This window comes from Vulpes lagopus, chromosome 4, assembly GCF_018345385.1.
Source record: "Vulpes lagopus strain Blue_001 chromosome 4, ASM1834538v1, whole genome shotgun sequence".
NCBI lineage: Eukaryota > Metazoa > Chordata > Mammalia > Carnivora > Canidae > Vulpes > Vulpes lagopus.
Genome location: NC_054827.1, coordinates 149363473 through 149380214, shown reverse-complemented (window position 1 = coordinate 149380214; position 16742 = coordinate 149363473). Strand labels below are relative to the sequence as shown.

Below are 16742 nucleotides of genomic sequence, written 5' to 3'. Positions count from 1 at the left end.
TATAACAAGCCAAGAAAAGAAAGAAAGTAATGGCTTTATTCTTGACCTTAAGCAAATGGTTGTGGTTGGTAGTAACTTTTCTGAAAATACATTTTATTAGGCTTGGTTTTCTTATATAAGACATCCTAAGTTAAGCCATGGACTCCCAGTATTCAAATTTAATCTTTTAAAATTCATTTTTAATTACACGGTATTTAAGTAAACTTGACAAACAGGCTGGCATTCTGAGCATAAATTTTAGACTTGGGCTTTTTTTCACTTTGGTTTGATGCCCTTGTAAGATAATATCTTTTTCATAAACGTAAATGATTTTTAAGTGGTAGTACAAGATTATATTTAGATATACCAATATTTCAATCTATTTATATGTGCAATATTTTTTAAAGATTTTATTCATTTATTCATGAGCGACACCGAGAGGCAGGGACACAGCAGGCTCCCTGCAGGGATCCCGATTCAGGACTAGATCCCAGGACCCCAGGATTACCACCTGAGATGAAAGCAGATGCTCAACCATTGAGCCCCCTGGGCGTCCCATATATGCACAATATTTTCAAAGAGATACAATGTTACAATATGTAATGTCACAGTTAGAGTAGCCTTGCTGGTAATTGATAAATCTCCTCAAAAAAAAAAAAACTAACAAAAATCAGTAACAGGAGTAAATGTAAGGGGAAGCACTTTATCTTTAGTTAGGTCCTATCTGATTTTAGAGTAAATATGGCTGGCTGAGAAGGCTGATTTCTAGCATTCCTAGAATAAGGAGGTTTATTCCTAATTAGTGAATTCCAGAAACGCAAGTCACAGAAAATGTTACACTTTTCAAAGTAAACTTGATCCTAAGAAGGTTGTGATTGGTTAAAACACTGCTCATCATTTTCAATTTCCCTTAAACATGTAAGAAAAACTTTGTAGAATGTGTAGGACTATTTAAATGAAAAGTGATTAAATTAGGAAACAGAGAATATTCCCTAATATGTCTTGTTCTGCCTCTAGTTACTTATTTAGTAGCAGCAAGAACTGATTACATACATTTTCTTCTGTTAAATAAACCATTAAATTGCTGCCATTTCCGGAGGGTCACTGCAGCAGAACTGGGTCATTTGTGGGACAGTATCCAGTTATTTAAGACCAGTTTGGAAATGAAAAATGAGAATCTGTAGATCCAAGAATGGCTTTATCAATGATTCATTATGCTACTCTAGGCAAATAAATTTTGCGAATATAGATATGCTTATTTTCTAAATTTAGGGATAGTATTTCAGCAGCTAAGAAGATGGATTATGATGCTCCTATATCATTCCTATCATTTTTCAGGTTGTATAGGTTCATTTTACTGATATTTTGGTTATTTTTAATAAAGGAATGGATAATCTTTGGCTTTTCTGCACCTTACATTTATTTATATATTTTTTTTAGAAAGAAAAGGAATGTACACAATACAACGATCATAAATTATGTCCTATAATTTTTCATTTATTCATGAATCTTCCTTTTGTTTATGTATTTAGCATTTTGCATTAAAGAAAACTCAGCGAATATATGCCTATCACTATATGACTATGTGGACATAAACATTCACTAATGTTTTTCTATTGCAAAATTGCCAAAGATATATGATATATATCATGTCATTATATATTCTGTATTATTGTATTGTATTATACATTACAATATAATTATAGTCAAAATTTGTATTATATGTCATATATGGTCCCATATATATTACACGTAATAAAAATAAGATCAAGCTCACCGAGTATACATTACAGCCCATAGTAGCAAGTACACTTGGCTGTAAGCAACCATGTAGCAATGGTCAAAAAATCCACATCTCTCTTATCTACTTAGTCATTAAACAGCTATTTGTTGAGGACCTACTGTGTGCCAGTGACTTTGCCCTTTTTCATTATGGTGCTTGCAAATGTCATTTAATGAGTTCCTTTAGTTATCAGATTGGACTGTGGGTCCCCGTGAGCCTACATATCAGGGATGATGAAGGATATGCAACCAACAGAACGTTCAAGAACAAAGGCTTATTTCTCGCACATAAAATGTGTGTGTTGTGAGTGGCCTCCACATGTCTCTGCCCCGGGACCAGGTCACAGTCACCGGCTGGGGGACATCACAGGTCTGGGACAGGAGCGAGCGGAGGGAGAAATAGGAGAAGGGAGCCCAGCCTAGAGCTTCTGTTCTGATGTGAAACCCGCCCTGGTGCCCACACTTACTTCTCTGGCCAGAGCAAAACATCGTCACTTCTAATTTCAACAGGCCAGGGCTTGAATCATTATGAGTACGACGGTCTGTCCCCAGGGGTCATCCAGTGTTTTATTTTCGGGTAAAAGCGGCGTGTTCACAACACCATTGTAACCGAACAAGAAGAGTTTTGTCTTTCTAAGAATCACTAACCTCTCACTTTCTCGGCTAACAGGATGCTCCATGTGTTTCTTTTTCTCTTGTAGAGACTTGAGCAACAACCGCATAAGCACTCTTTCTAATCAGAGCTTCAGCAACATGACCCAGCTCCTCACCCTGTGAGTATGAAAACGTGGTGCCGAGTGCTTGTTGACTCACTGGACAAAATGCATATCCTGGGCGCTTGGGCATCCCTCGAGAAATATAAATCTTGTGGGAGAAACAGACAAAAACAAAAAACAAAAAACCTCGATAAATAAACAACTATAGAATATTATTTAAATTAAAGAAAAAAGTGTTGGGTTCCAGAAAAGGAACAGAGTAATTTACGTTTGTGGATGGGTTGGGAGAGACCCTCAGGCGGCCTGTCACCTGGGGAGGGAACCGGGGGCACGAGCGTCGGCCGGGGTGGGAGGCGTGCCCGACTGTGTCCCTGACAACACCAGCACTAACCAAATACTGTGCATCAGTATCCCCAATTTGTAAAATGCTTAAACAACCTTTCTCGTAACCGCTTTCTTTTGAAAATGCGTTTGGCCTCTTTGGGATATCTGAGTAAAACCAATCGACTGTGTCTGCTTTCAGAATTCTCAGTTACAACCGTTTGAGATGTATTCCTCCTCGAACCTTCGATGGACTCAAGTCTCTCCGATTACTGTAAGCATCTTAGGTTCAACAGAATGTCTCTTATCTCAGGGATCTGAGTTTTGGCTCATGATTTTTAATGATTTAACTGCTTTTTTTGATTCTTGGGTGTTTTCATATCTATACATTAGGATTTACTACAGATTTGGAAATCGGAAAATTCTATCTCTTCCTGTATCACTACCCAACAGCTTTTATTTGGGCCTCACCACATTGGTGCCATAGTCATTTATTTGGTAATGGGTAATAGTGAGATGTATGTTTTATAGAGATCCAACTAATTTTGAACGAAATACAGAAAATTTTAATTTCTTTAAAAAATTATATAATCAATGAGTACATTTTCTACTACTAACATAATTTTATTTTATTTTATTTTTAATTTTTTTAAATTTATTTATGATAGTCACACACACAGAGAGAGGCAGAGACATAGGCAGAGGGAGAAGCAGGCTCCATGCACCAGGAGCCCAACATGGGATTCGATCCCGGGTCTCCAGGATCACACCCTGGGCCAAAGGCAGGCACTAAACTGCTGCGCCACCCAAGGATCCCCACATAATTTTAAATATATGAAATGAAACATGATTCCCAATGAGTCTCCTCCCCCAGAATGAACAGTTACAACAGTTTTATGTGTCATCAGGTCCTCTTATATATACGTTTATTTTTAGATGCTGATGTATGTATACCCAACAGCTATATACCGTATAAAACCATAAATTGGATTTGTTCGTGTTCTGTCCTTGGTTAATTTTTATTTAACAACGTGCTTTAGACTATTTCCATTCCATCTTATAAAAATATTTCTCAGCTATTTATCTGGTAGAGAATATTCCATAGGATGAGGGAACCGTAGCTTAATGATCCTCATCTTTAACTATCATGTGTTGGGTTTTGGTTGTTTGGTTGGTTGGGGTTGTTTTGTCTTTGAGCGGAGAGAGAGAATCATAAGCAGGCTCCACACCCAGCGCGGAGCCCAACACAAGCTCCATCTCGCAGCCCTGAGATCACAACCTGAGCTGAAATCAACAGTCAGACCTTAACCGCCTGAGCCACCCAGGCACCCCCGCTGTCACGTGATTTGATTCCAGATTTTCATTATTCCATGCGGTGCCAGAGTGAATATCCTGCGCATCCATCTTACTGTCAGGTGTACTGTGAGGTACCAAAAGTCACTGTCAGGTTTCCCCCAAAAAACCAAGATTTGTTAGTTTTTACAAACCTATGCCCCACCGACTGTGTTTTAATAGAGTCCTGCTACGAAGCCCTCTGGCAAATTGTGAATGGCGTTGATCCTTTCACTTTTGTTCTGTGACCGTCAGGGGACCTATCTTAAGAGAGCTCCTATTTCAAAGCACTCTGGCAAATACTGAATAATATTAATAACTGTGACAGATGGAATGTTATTTTCCCTTCCTGTTTTAATTTGAAGTTCCAATAATTAGAGCGTTTGTGTCAAATTCTGTTTTTTTAATCGATCATTTGTTTCTTAGGAAACATGAGCCTGATCGTATAATTTCCAATTTTCTGTTGGGTACCTTGTCTTTTTATTGATATTTATGTCTTTATGCATCTACTACTTGATTCTAACTTTGCAGGTCTTTTTACAGAAGAGTTAACCCTTGTCTCTTATGTGTGTTGTAAATATGCTCCGTTCTGTTCCTTTTATGTTATTATCTTTCATATTATGGATGTATTTTGTGTCGTCAAAAATGTATCACTCTCTTCCTTTATGGTTTCTGAGTTTTATATGGTGCTTTGAAAGCCTGTCCCATCCTATGTGAATAAAAGGGAGCTCTTCTCTATTTTCTTTTCATACATTTTTAGTTTTGTTTTTACATTTAGCTCTTCAGTCTAGAATTGATTTTATGCATATGTGAAGCAGGAACTAACTTTCTGTTTTCCCAAATAGATGCGCAGCTATTCCAAGACTATGTATCAATAAAGAGACCGTATTTTCTGTACCGATTTAAACTGCTTATTGTAAACACAAGTCTCATCCATGAATGAGCATTTTTCTGAACTCTGACATGTAAGAAATTTAATATTGCCTTTTTTCCGCTTTTAGTTCATTACATGGAAATGACATTTCTGTTGTGCCGGAAGGTGCTTTCAGTGATCTCTCTGCATTATCACACCTGTGAGTACCTAGTTCGTGAATGTGGGTTTAGGGTCAAACTCTCCCTGGCAAGTGAGTTTGAAACACACAGTCCTTTGTCACACCTTTTATTGTCGCATCATGAGATGTGGTTGGTTCCATCTTTAAAGAAAATGTGAAGATTTTCAATCTCGATACGGGGCTTTCTGCAAGATAGCCTTAATTTGTCCGTCTGGCCCTTACTCTCCATTAGCTAATGGAGTTGAATTCTCTTTGCGTAGCTCAGTGTCTTCTTACAAACATGACTCTCCAACTTCCTGTCTGTGTTTTCTCTGAACGTTCTCCGGGTCTAGAACACCAGCTCCCTTTCAATTCAGTTTGCCCAAACCTTGTATTTCCCAGGTGACATTCTTTTTTTTTTTTTTTTAGTGATTTTTTTAATAAATTTATTTTTTATTGGTGTTCAATTTGCCAACATATAGAATAACACCCAGTGCTCATCCCATCAAGTGCCGCCCTCAGTGCCCATCATCCAGTCACCCCACCCCCCGCCCACCTCCCCTTCCACCACCCCTAGTTCCTTTCCCAGAGTTAGGAGTCTCTCATATTCTGTCTCCCTTTCTGATATTTCCCACTCATTTTCTCTCCTTTCCCCTTTATTCCTTTTCACTATTTTTTATATTCCCCAAATGAATGAGACCATATAATGTTTGTCCTTCTCCAATTGACTAATTTCACCCAGGTGACATTCTAAGTGTCATGTCCTTTATGAAGCCCTTCTTGAGTTGCTCAGAGTGGATTCATTTATTTAGCAAATATTAGTCAGCACGTGCTGTGGCACCCTGCAGAAATAGAGATAGATCAAGACGTTATAGTAGGTGGGGGAAACTGCTGGTAAAATTTTTTTTTCTTTTTTTTTTTTCTTTGTGCTCTGTTTCCTAGCAGCCTGTTTGTATCTCCTTATTTTGGGGAAGTACAATAAAACAACATAATAAAATATGTCATGAATGGAGTCCGAAAAACTCCTTTGGGCCAAATTCCATAATTCCATTATTTATAGCTGTGCTGTTAAGACCATGGCAAACCTGGAAGGAAAATCTGGGGACAGATTTTAGGCTCTAAAATTTGGTTAGGTCAGGGCAGGTCTCGTTCAATAGCAGGCAATGAATATTATCCATTGCCTGCCAGTTCCCCAGAAATTGCCTGCCATCGAATCTCTTGGCTTGTCCTCCTCTCTCAAACCCACTATATCCCGAGAAGACACATTTAGAAGATTGAGAAAGAGGGATGGATGGTCAAAGGATAGGCAACAGTAGTCATGCTATTATCTGAATGTGCTTTATGGGGCTCTGATAATCACTGTAGGTTTTTGGTACGTGTGTCTATCAGACTCTTCGGTGCCAGCTGTTAATATCTCTCTCACCAAACGCTAGGGTCCCAGGAGGCAAAGCCTCCACTCTTTCAGGTGTGAACCCCAGCACCTACCTCACAGTCCACACGGGGGCCACTCCTGCTCAGAGTCCATGGATGTGTCTGTGTGAGATACAGCGTGGGGAAGCCGCCTAGCTCAGGGGTGCAGGACTTGGTACTGTCTTCCTGTCATCATCAGGAAGAAAGTAGTCACTCTGCTAATATTAGGGTGATTTGTCAGAAAAGGCCTCTGAAGGAAGACGCTGGTTGGGCTAAACAAAACTGCTCCTTCTGCGAGCACCCCACTGACAGTAGGAACAGTTTGACTTGTCCTTGCCATGTGTCTGGTTCTGTCATATATTTCTTTTATGCATTTGTTTTTGATTCTCTAGATCATAAAGAGCCCTGCTCCATTTACTTTTTCCACGTGTCCCCGTGCAGAGCAAGGACTTAGCAAATGTCAGTAGAGATGCCATCAAACGACTCAAAAAACATCATTTTGTGCCTTTTTAATTTAAAAGAGAAGCTTGAATCTGAGCATAACGTTCCCCACACTCCAGTTCTTCATGAGAGTTGGATATTAAAGCTGCTACAATATAAAGTATTACGGTTTCACAAGTATATTTGGGGACTTTCCTCATGAAAGAACACGATGGATTTTGCTTAGACCATAGACCTAGAAGCATTACTAATCACAAGTTAATTAAAAATCGGAAATAATCCATTTTTAAATGCCATTGTATGCATCTGCTACTTGTGCCAGGCTTGACAAGTTTACAAAACCCACAGGTTTCCTTCTCTGGCCTCAGTTTCTCCATCTGTAAGACAGATTTATTAATACTATTGACCTCTTAGAGTTGCTATTTAGGATTAAAGGAGGTCATTCATATAAATGGCTCAGCAGCACAGTCCCTGCATTTCAGTGCTATGACTATCAGCTTTCGGTTTTGTTTTCCATCACTACTATTGCTTAGGGGAGTAGGAACCAAAGTTCTAACATAAAGGACGTTATAAAGGGACAGACATCTAGTGAAGGTCCAGATCCACTCTGGTGAACTAGCTCTATGCATCTTTATTATTATTTCATATCCCCTCTTTTTAAAAAAGATTATTTATTTATTTATTTATTTATTTATTTATTTATGAGAGAGAGGAAAAGAGCCTGAGCAGGAGGGGAGAGACTCTTAAGCAGACTCCCTAGTGAGTGCAGAGCCCAACACGGCCCTTGGTGTCAGAACGCTGGAGCCAAAACCAGGAGTTGGAGGCTCAACCACCTGGGCCACCCAGTCGCCCCTTGTGCCCTTTCTTATCTCTGTGCCTTCACACTTACTGATCCTTTACCCTGAAACATCCTTCCCAACCTTTTCCATCTCCTTGAATCTACCTGTGTAAAAAGCTCAGGCTTTTAACCACCGGTCTCCCAAAAAAGTTACCCTCTGTTCAAGGTCACCTTGTAAATACTTTCGCTGTAGCACTTCTAATGCAAATTATGTGCGTGTTTGAGTTTGTGCCAGTCACCTTCCCAGAAGCAGTACTTTGGGGTTAAAAATAACGTGTTATTTGTAGTTGGGTCCTGGAGACCTGGCATAGTGATCGGGTCCTCCAAAAATAATTAGTGAATGAGGGAGAAGTTATTAACCTGCGTGGTGGGGGTGGGCTTGCGCCCAAAATGAGCCCGTCTCTGCAAATACGAGAACATCTTGTGGAGCCCAGGTAAATTTTAAGGCCAGTGACGACCCCCTGAGTCTCAGCTGCACATAATTCAGGAAAATGGGAAATCCCCGATGTGTATGTTTTCTTCTAAATTGTTATCAATAAAAAAAAATTGTTATCAATAAAAAAAAATTGTTATCAATAACTCCATAGGGATTTTTCTACTGAGCATTACTTTGAGTTCTGTTCCTTTAGGAAATAACAAGACATCCACACTGTGTGTGCGTGTGTGTGTTTGTGCTGTTGTTTTCCAGAGCAATCGGAGCCAACCCCCTTTACTGTGATTGCAACATGCAGTGGTTATCGGACTGGGTAAAGTCGGAGTACAAAGAACCCGGGATCGCTCGCTGTGCCGGCCCCGGAGAAATGGCAGATAAATTACTACTCACGACTCCCTCCAAAAAATTTACATGTCAAGGTACGCTTTTCTAACCACTTTCACTTCTGTAAATAAATTTAAAGAAATCGCTGTATCAATTTAAAAAGGAAACCACGGCTGCGAGGCTTCGAAGGCCCAGGCGGAAAGCCCCTCAGCAATACCGCCTGGCGCCACCCACGCGTGCACAGCCCTGAGCAGTCACCTGAGGAGCCCACGTAGAGAGCCTGGCTTCTCAAATAGATTGCAGGAGTCATCAGTGGGAAATGTCTCTTAAGTTTTCTTTAAAATGTACAGAAAAATGAAGAGTACACGGTTTCTGGAACTTTCTCTCATAGCCTCTAACACGTAAAATATTTTGCTTTTGCCTTATCTGAACGTGTGTGCCCTGCTCCTAGGGCTGCCAGGGCCCTGTGGCTTCCTGATGCCAGGTAAGGGGAAATGAGCCCTCCCGAGCGTTCAGGCCAAACCCTCTGACTCACCTGCTGTGTTGATGGGGGTGTCCCTTGCTTGTCTGCATCCCTTTCTTTTCCCTTTGTTTCATGTATTTGTGGATTCTGAATAGTGCCTTAGTAACACATGCTTTTTTTTTCTGTTCTATGTGTCCAATATAGAGAATCTAAATAGAATGTAAATGATAACAGACCTTGTATTTCCACAAGAACTGAAATGACACGCTACTCACAATACCTAGAAAATATTGAACTTTTTTTTTTCAGTTAACTTTGTTATATATATAAAACTAAATCAAAAAAGAAAAAAACTAAATCGTAGCTATCGTTGACCTTAGAGAAGCGCACAGTACGATCTTGCCTTCCAAGGCTTGCAAACCTAGCCGAAGAGATAAATTGTCCACACCTGGGCATTTTAGGTAGAAAAAAAAACATCTGGGGAGGTCGTGCCGTGCAGTGGGTCATGGTGTGTGTTTCCAGCTTCACGTTTCAGTAGTTAGATAACCTGACTTTAGTGTTTAACCAGCTCATGCCTCAGTTTCCACATGTGTAAGCACAGATGATGATAGTACATACCTGAAAGTGTTACTATTGAAATTAAAAAAAGGTACTAGTGTGAAATTAAAAAAAAAAAAGTAAAGAAAATGCTGATTGTCACAGAAACAGAACAGAATGTTAGATTGCAGGGCTTAAGGGATGCGGGAGGTAGAGGAAATGGGGAGACAGATGTTAAAGAGCACAAACGTTGAGTGGTAACAGTAAGTTCCGGGGATGCCCGGGTGGCTCAGCGGTTGAGCATCTGCCTTCGGCTCACGGCATGACCCTGGGGTCCCGGGTTCAAGTCTTGCATTGAGCTCACCACAAGGAGCCTGCTTCTCCCTCTGCCTGTGTCTCTGCCTCTCTCTCTGGGTCTCTCAAGAATAAATAAATAAAATCTTAAAAAAAAAAAAAAGGAGTAAGGCCCAAGGATCTAATGTCCAATGTGGTGAGTGTAGTTAATACCCCAGTATCTCGCTGCACACTCGCCGAGAAGCCTTCTCACCACACGCACACAGAGGTTAACTGCGGGAGGAAGTGGAGGTGCTAGACACTTTGACCTTATTGATCCTTCCACGGCGTATGTGACATCACGTCACCACATCGTACCTTTTAAATATATGCAGCTGTATTTGTGGGTCGCCTCTCGGTACAGCAGGGGGAAAGCTTAGTTGAATCAGTGTGTGCAAAACACATTACCCCACACGAGTAAGCGCTCCGTGTAGGTTGCCTGGCAGTGTGACCGTCATGACCTTTCAGAACACCAACCAAACCACGATAGAGGACGCGCAGTTTTACTGATCGAAGGAGGAGTTTCCAAAAACTACACTCCCTTGAAGCCTTTTTTTTTTTTTTTAAATGGCATCTGATGATTTTCATAGCCGTAAATGGCTGCAAATGATGTCGCTTGCAGCATATTATAAATACTGACATTTTGAAACTAAACTCTTGCAGGGGCTCCTGGGCGGCTCAGTCTGTTAAGTGTCTGAGTCTTGATTTCAGCTCAGGTCGTGATCTCAGGTCGTGAGATCGAGCCCCGGGTCAGGCACCCGTGCTGGGCGTGGAGCCTGGTTAGGATTCTCTGTCTCCCCCTCTCCCTCTGCTCCTTGCCCTCCACACCCTTCACGAAAACAAAACAACTCTTCTATTATTCTTCTAAATGCATTTGATGGAATTTAAATGTCAGAGCCAATTTATTTATTTTTTTAAATGTCAGAGCTAATTTAAAAGAGACAAAAACAAGATCCTCTTTAGATTTCACATTGTTCTTTTTTTCCTTGAACTTCTGTTTTTCTCCTCGAGTTTCTATTTCCAGTACCTCAGCAAATTGTCTTATTTTTTGCTTCAAAAGTATCTATAGAATTTGAATTTTTTAAAATGTCCTGCCACCGAAAGTCTTTGAGTCTTTAAATTTTTTCTTAAAACTGAACTGCTGTTAATACTCATGCACCGTTGCTTGGGATGGCATAATTATTTATCAACGTGTTAATGTTTTTTATTAAAAATTGAAAGTACAGTTTTCTTGGAAATGTCTCTCTGGGATTATGTGCACTGATTTCAAGAGGCTTTGCAGATCACTGACATTTCAAATTATTCTTTTGTAACCACAGATTACAAAATATCTTTGGGGGCAGTGACCCACAATTCCTGGTGTCCGGAAAGGCATCTCATTGTTTTAGAAAGTGGAGGACATTGTCAAGTGGGAGATGGGGACAGAAACTGGCACTAAAACTTTCTCTTAGGCATTATCATTGGGCAGATGTGTTTCGGAAAGATTATATGGAGAAGTTGAGAAACTATAAAGTGATTTTCTCATACTTCTCCACGCCCAGGGATACATGCTCTCCATTCTAAAAAATGCTAGTGCTTACCTGTGTTTCTCAACATTGAGAGTTCCCTGGAGATACTACTTTAAGAAATATTTCATGGTAATATAAATTTGTGAAAAGCTACATACTTATATTCAATTCTCTGAGGGTCATTGTTCACAATCATTTGTTAAATGTCCTCAGAAGCCCGACATGTACAACAAAGATACGCACATACATAAATGACTGTTTAACTCAAGATATAGCTAACTGGTTTGACCTTTTTTTCCCCTTTAACGGCATCTTGTTTAGTTCTTTGTGTGGCATGATTGGAAACAGGCTTGAGGGAAAACGGGTCTGGATCAGGGATGCCTGGTACAACTTTCTGCAGTGGTAAAATTGTTGCAAATCTGTGCAAATACAGTAGTCACTGGCCACGTGCGGTTGCTAAGAGGTAGCTGAAGCAACGGAGAAAGTGAATTTCTAATTTTATTAAGTTTGACTTTAATGGAAAAGAATCAGGTGCGGCCACTGGCTACCATGCTGGGTAATGTGGTTGCTACAAAAGCTCATAGGAAGAAACTGTGTTAGAGGAGAGTAGCTGTGAAAAATTCAGTGCAAGTGCATCTAACTAAGCCACTTGTTGGGGCAGGCTGTCAGGTGTGAGCACGGTGCTCCCGGAGCAGAGCTGTATTGTAGGAAAATGCTGGAACTGTGCTTGAGTTTAGTATTCATCTCAAGTCAACAGGTTGCATGTACTTCCAGCTGCACCCTAAACTGGATAGCAGACCGCAGGGGTGTAGGGCAGGCGACAAGAAGTGTAGACATTCAGAACTCAATAAATAGATTGTAATTGCATTTAGCAGACTTTAAGATTTACTCAGTTTTTCTATAACTCAATGCACTTTTAGAGTGATAGCGGACATTGAAACTTACAGTGCCCTCGACCAGCATATTTCGGTATTTGTCAAAATATTGCAAAGTTTCATTGTCTTATTAAGATTCTGCTAGTTGTCAATTGATGACAGTTCAGGCTGCATCTTCGCTGCTGCTACTACCACTACTACTACTACTATGACTACTCTGACGACTACTACTACTACTACGACTAACAGCTCATATTGGATAGTTTGCATTATGCTGAGGATCTGACATAGATCCTTATCTACTGTAATCTTTATATCACTCCGAAAGTAAGTACCACTCTTTCCCCACTTGGGAGATGAAAATATTATAATTTAGAGAGATTAGATAACTTGTTCAGAAGCACTCAGCTGCTAAGGAGCCAGAATTTTTGATTCACTGACCCCCAGTGTTTACCACTGAAGTTTACTTTATAATTTTCAATGAAAATATTCTCAAAACAAATCATCAATGTAAGTAAGAGCGCCATTCTACTATTGAAACATACTTGGAAAATGAACGTTTTGAACCACTTTCATGTGCGTTGCTGGAAATAGTTATTCATAATAAGTGTATTGGTAGAAGGCAAAGCACTCTAATTTACTAATTAAAATGATTCACTCTAAGAAATCTACTGAGTTTTTGAGCTAACATGCCTTATGAGCTTGAAAGCAATAAAATGACACTTCTTTAAATATTTTATAGTTTGAGTTTTTAATATTTTAACTTTTCCCATAGTTATGCCAGTTTAATATGTTTAATTTTATTCATGGAAATCATGTAAGTACATGCTCCTAATATTAAGATTTGTAAATATGTAATTTCAAATTACAGCAGGAAGATGAATATCCTTTAATTGAAGATATGTTTATATAGCTATATATAAATATAATTTAAATGTTTTCTCTGCTAGGAAAGGCTAGGCTATTATTTTGAATAATATATTCAGTTAACAGGTTTTATCCTACATTTTTCAGAGTACTTTCTTTATTGTATAATATAGTTTCGGGGCACAATAGAAATAAATAAACTGGATGAAATAGATCATCAGAGAATATTTAATTAACACCTGGAAAAAAAAAAAAAAAAACAACACCTGGGTTAGAACACTCTTGAGTGGGAGGTAAATGGTCATGACTTTTCTTCATAACCCAAATGTCCAGTCTTCATCTTTTAAATATCAGATGATGCTAAAATGATCAAGGAGTTGGTAGTAAAGCAGAGATATTTTCCCTCCCCACGAAATGCAGAATATTGTTAATTTCTGAGAACTTCTTTGTTGCTCTTGGCTCAGCAAGGTTTAGCTGTATAGACGACTAAGTTGTTCACTTTTAATTTGACAGACATTTACTAAACACTTACATGTGCCAAAGAATGAACAGTCTGGTGAAAACGAATGATATGTCCCTTCTTTCATTCACCGGATGTCATGTGAGTTCCTGTTACGCACCAGACACAGTTCCAAGGAATTGAGTCTCTAGTTCGTGCCATAAGCAGGACGTAGAAAGATGTTGGTCTTCACAGAGTTTATATTCTACTGATACATTTAAACAGATAATCTCAAAACAGTATGGAGATTTGACAATGGAAACATAGGTAAGATACTAATAACATATATCCAGACCAAGCAATCATGGGGTTGTAACTGATACCCCCAGGTCCATCAGGGCTTCAGGAGATTCTGACAGTGAGTCAAAAGGAACTCAGATAAAGGATCAGAAAACCTGGAACCTTTCATATCTTAAGATTACCAACACTGCATCACCACATTAATGTCTTCCACTAATTTTATATGTTAAGATTCCTCTAGGCTCTAGAATTCCTTGGGGAAATTCCACGTATCTCAGCAGTGACATTGTAATACTATTTTTTTTTTTTCCAGCAGATCAACATCTTCCTTTTAGGGAAGTTCTTGACAATCCTGAGATCTTTGTTTTGTGTCTCAAAATCACTGGTTGATCATGTCCTTAGTCATTTAGGCAGTTAAATAATACAGCCGAGAGGTGCCTGGGTGGCTCACCCAGTTAAGCATCTGGCTCTTGATTTTGGCTCAGGTCATGATTTTGGGGTCCTGGGATCGAGCCCTGCATCGGGCTCTGTGCTCAGTGTGGCGCCTACTTGGGATTCTCTCCCCTCCCACTCCGTGGAGTGGCCCCTCTCTCTCTGCCCCTCTGCCCCTCTCTCTCTCTTTCTCTCAGATAAATAAATAAATCTTTAAAAATTTTAAAATTGTAATAATATAGCCCAAACTAGAAGCAATGAAAAATTAACTAGATCCATTTTGAAGTAATACTTAAAATTTGATCAAATCCTTTTCACATTTTCAGATTTATTACCATCAGCACATAATTATAATTTTGAAATAAGCTTAGCTTTTTTGGGATTATGAATTGCTCACTGGCCAAGGAAAACATTCAGGTTTGTACATAGTTACTTGCCAAAAGCACCATCTTTAAAAAACAAGCAAGGACTATTTTTCTGTTTTTTTTTTTTTTTTTAACAAGACTCTTTTTCATTATACTTTTGAAAACTTAAAACACTGGGAAATTTTAACAGACGTTAATTTTAATAGGGGATGAGAACCAGCAATTCATAGTCTGTTCTTAAGTATCGTACATCCATATTCAATCTATCATAAGATCCCATAAAATAATTATTATTGTTCTTTTCCATTCCATTGTGACTCCAGAACATTTATTGGCCTGAGGTCCCATATATATATACCAAATAGCCAAGCCTAGTGATTCCAGAGATGGAATATGCAGCCTTTATGTTTTTATTAAATCATTTATCCAACTCAAGTTTATAAGATCTTAACCCCGTATCATGTGTCGACCATCTCCAACCCTACAGTAAAACTACAAGAATGCCAGCGATTTCCATCTTGCCAACTTCAGTGGCTTATTTTTAGTCATATTTGTTTTTTGTCTTAGACATTGAGCAATACTGCTCTTTTTTTTTAAAGATTTTTTTTATTTATTCATGAGAGACACAGAGAGGCAGAGACACAGGCAGAGGGAGAAGCAGGGTCCCTGCAGGAAGCCTGATGTGGGACTCAATCCCAGGACCCCAGGATCACGCCCTGGGCCAAAGGCAGATGCTCAGCCACTGAGCCACCCAAGTGTCCCATGAGACTGCTCCTTCTTCTACATTCTCTTTGCTTCCTTCTTCATTCCTTTGCTGACACCTTTTTCTTACATTCTTTAATATTGATATAGATGGGGTTTTCTCCTACCCCTATTAAATGAACTGATTTCAATAGCATGACCATGGCTTTTCTAATGATCTCCAGATTTAATATTTCCATGCACCTAGTGAATTCCTCCCCTGTGTAGCCTTGCAGAAGCTTAAAACACATATTCCAAATCCTGCATTTTCATGTCCCACATCCTCTTGCAACTGCATTCTGTAGTTGATATATGCATGTCCCTACTACTGAACTGTAAGTTTTTCCAGAAACTTCGACGTTTCACTTACCTTTGAACTCCCCAGACTTAGCTTACTTCCTGGCATGAAGTAGATCCTCAATAAATATTTGATAAATGAATGACCTAGTGATGGAATGTTGTTAAAAATATGCATTTGATATTAATGCTTAAGAAATGCAGTAATGTAATAGCAAGTGAAGCTTAGAGTTTTGGGGTTTTAAATAAGAACCTTCTTTTAGTTAATTATGCCCAACATCAAATACCCCCTACATTTTTCCTGAGTTGTCTTTGATGTACCTTTGGCTTTATACAAGGGCAGTGCTAGAGGATTCTCTTATTTGACTTAGGTTTCCAAGGGATGCCACAATGAAAGCAGACTCTGGGATATAGTTAGAAATTTGTGTCTGGAGCTTTTAGTAATAAATCAAAGTGAGAATGCAATTCTCAGTGGGTGGCGATATTGGTGTCAGGTGCATAGCGAGTGATTTCCGTCAAGTAAGCAAGTCTGCCTACAAGCTTTAATGGATTTGAGGTCCAGCAGTTTGTCTGTTAAAGATTAAAGTAACTGGCAAAGACAAATTGTTAACCAAACTTTTGGCTCATTTTCCCTTTGAATTATTAAGCTAAGCACACTTCCAATCCATACAGCTGATGCTGGAGGGCTCTCTTAAGTCCAGACCAAGTCTTAAATCACCCTAGTTATCCTAGACTGCCCTCCTTCGTTTCAGGGACATAGTAAACATGTATAGTCTTTTTTTTTAAAGATCTTTATTTATTCAGGAGAAACACAGGGAGAGAGGGAGAGACACAGGCAGAGGGGGAAGCAGGCTCCCTGAAGAGAGCCTGATATGAGACTCGATCCCAGGACCCTGGGGTCACTACCTGAGCTGAAGGCAGATGCTCAACCACGGAGCCCCCCAGGTGCCCCAACATCTGTATTCCTGAAACTAGATT

General features: G+C 39.4%; 1 protein-coding gene across 6 annotated transcripts in view; it reads left to right on the top strand.

Annotated features, from left to right (window-relative positions):
- Positions 1-16742, top strand: part of SLIT2 (slit guidance ligand 2) — a 348732-nt gene that overhangs the window by 282968 nt on the left and 49022 nt on the right. For all 6 annotated transcript variants that reach the window (XM_041751158.1, XM_041751156.1, XM_041751157.1 and 3 more), the window contains 4 exons: positions 2463-2534; positions 3001-3072; positions 5132-5203; positions 8539-8702. In XM_041751158.1, coding sequence (XP_041607092.1) covers positions 2463-2534; positions 3001-3072; positions 5132-5203; positions 8539-8702 — 380 coding nt within the window. The remainder of the gene's footprint in view (positions 1-2462; positions 2535-3000; positions 3073-5131; positions 5204-8538; positions 8703-16742) is intronic.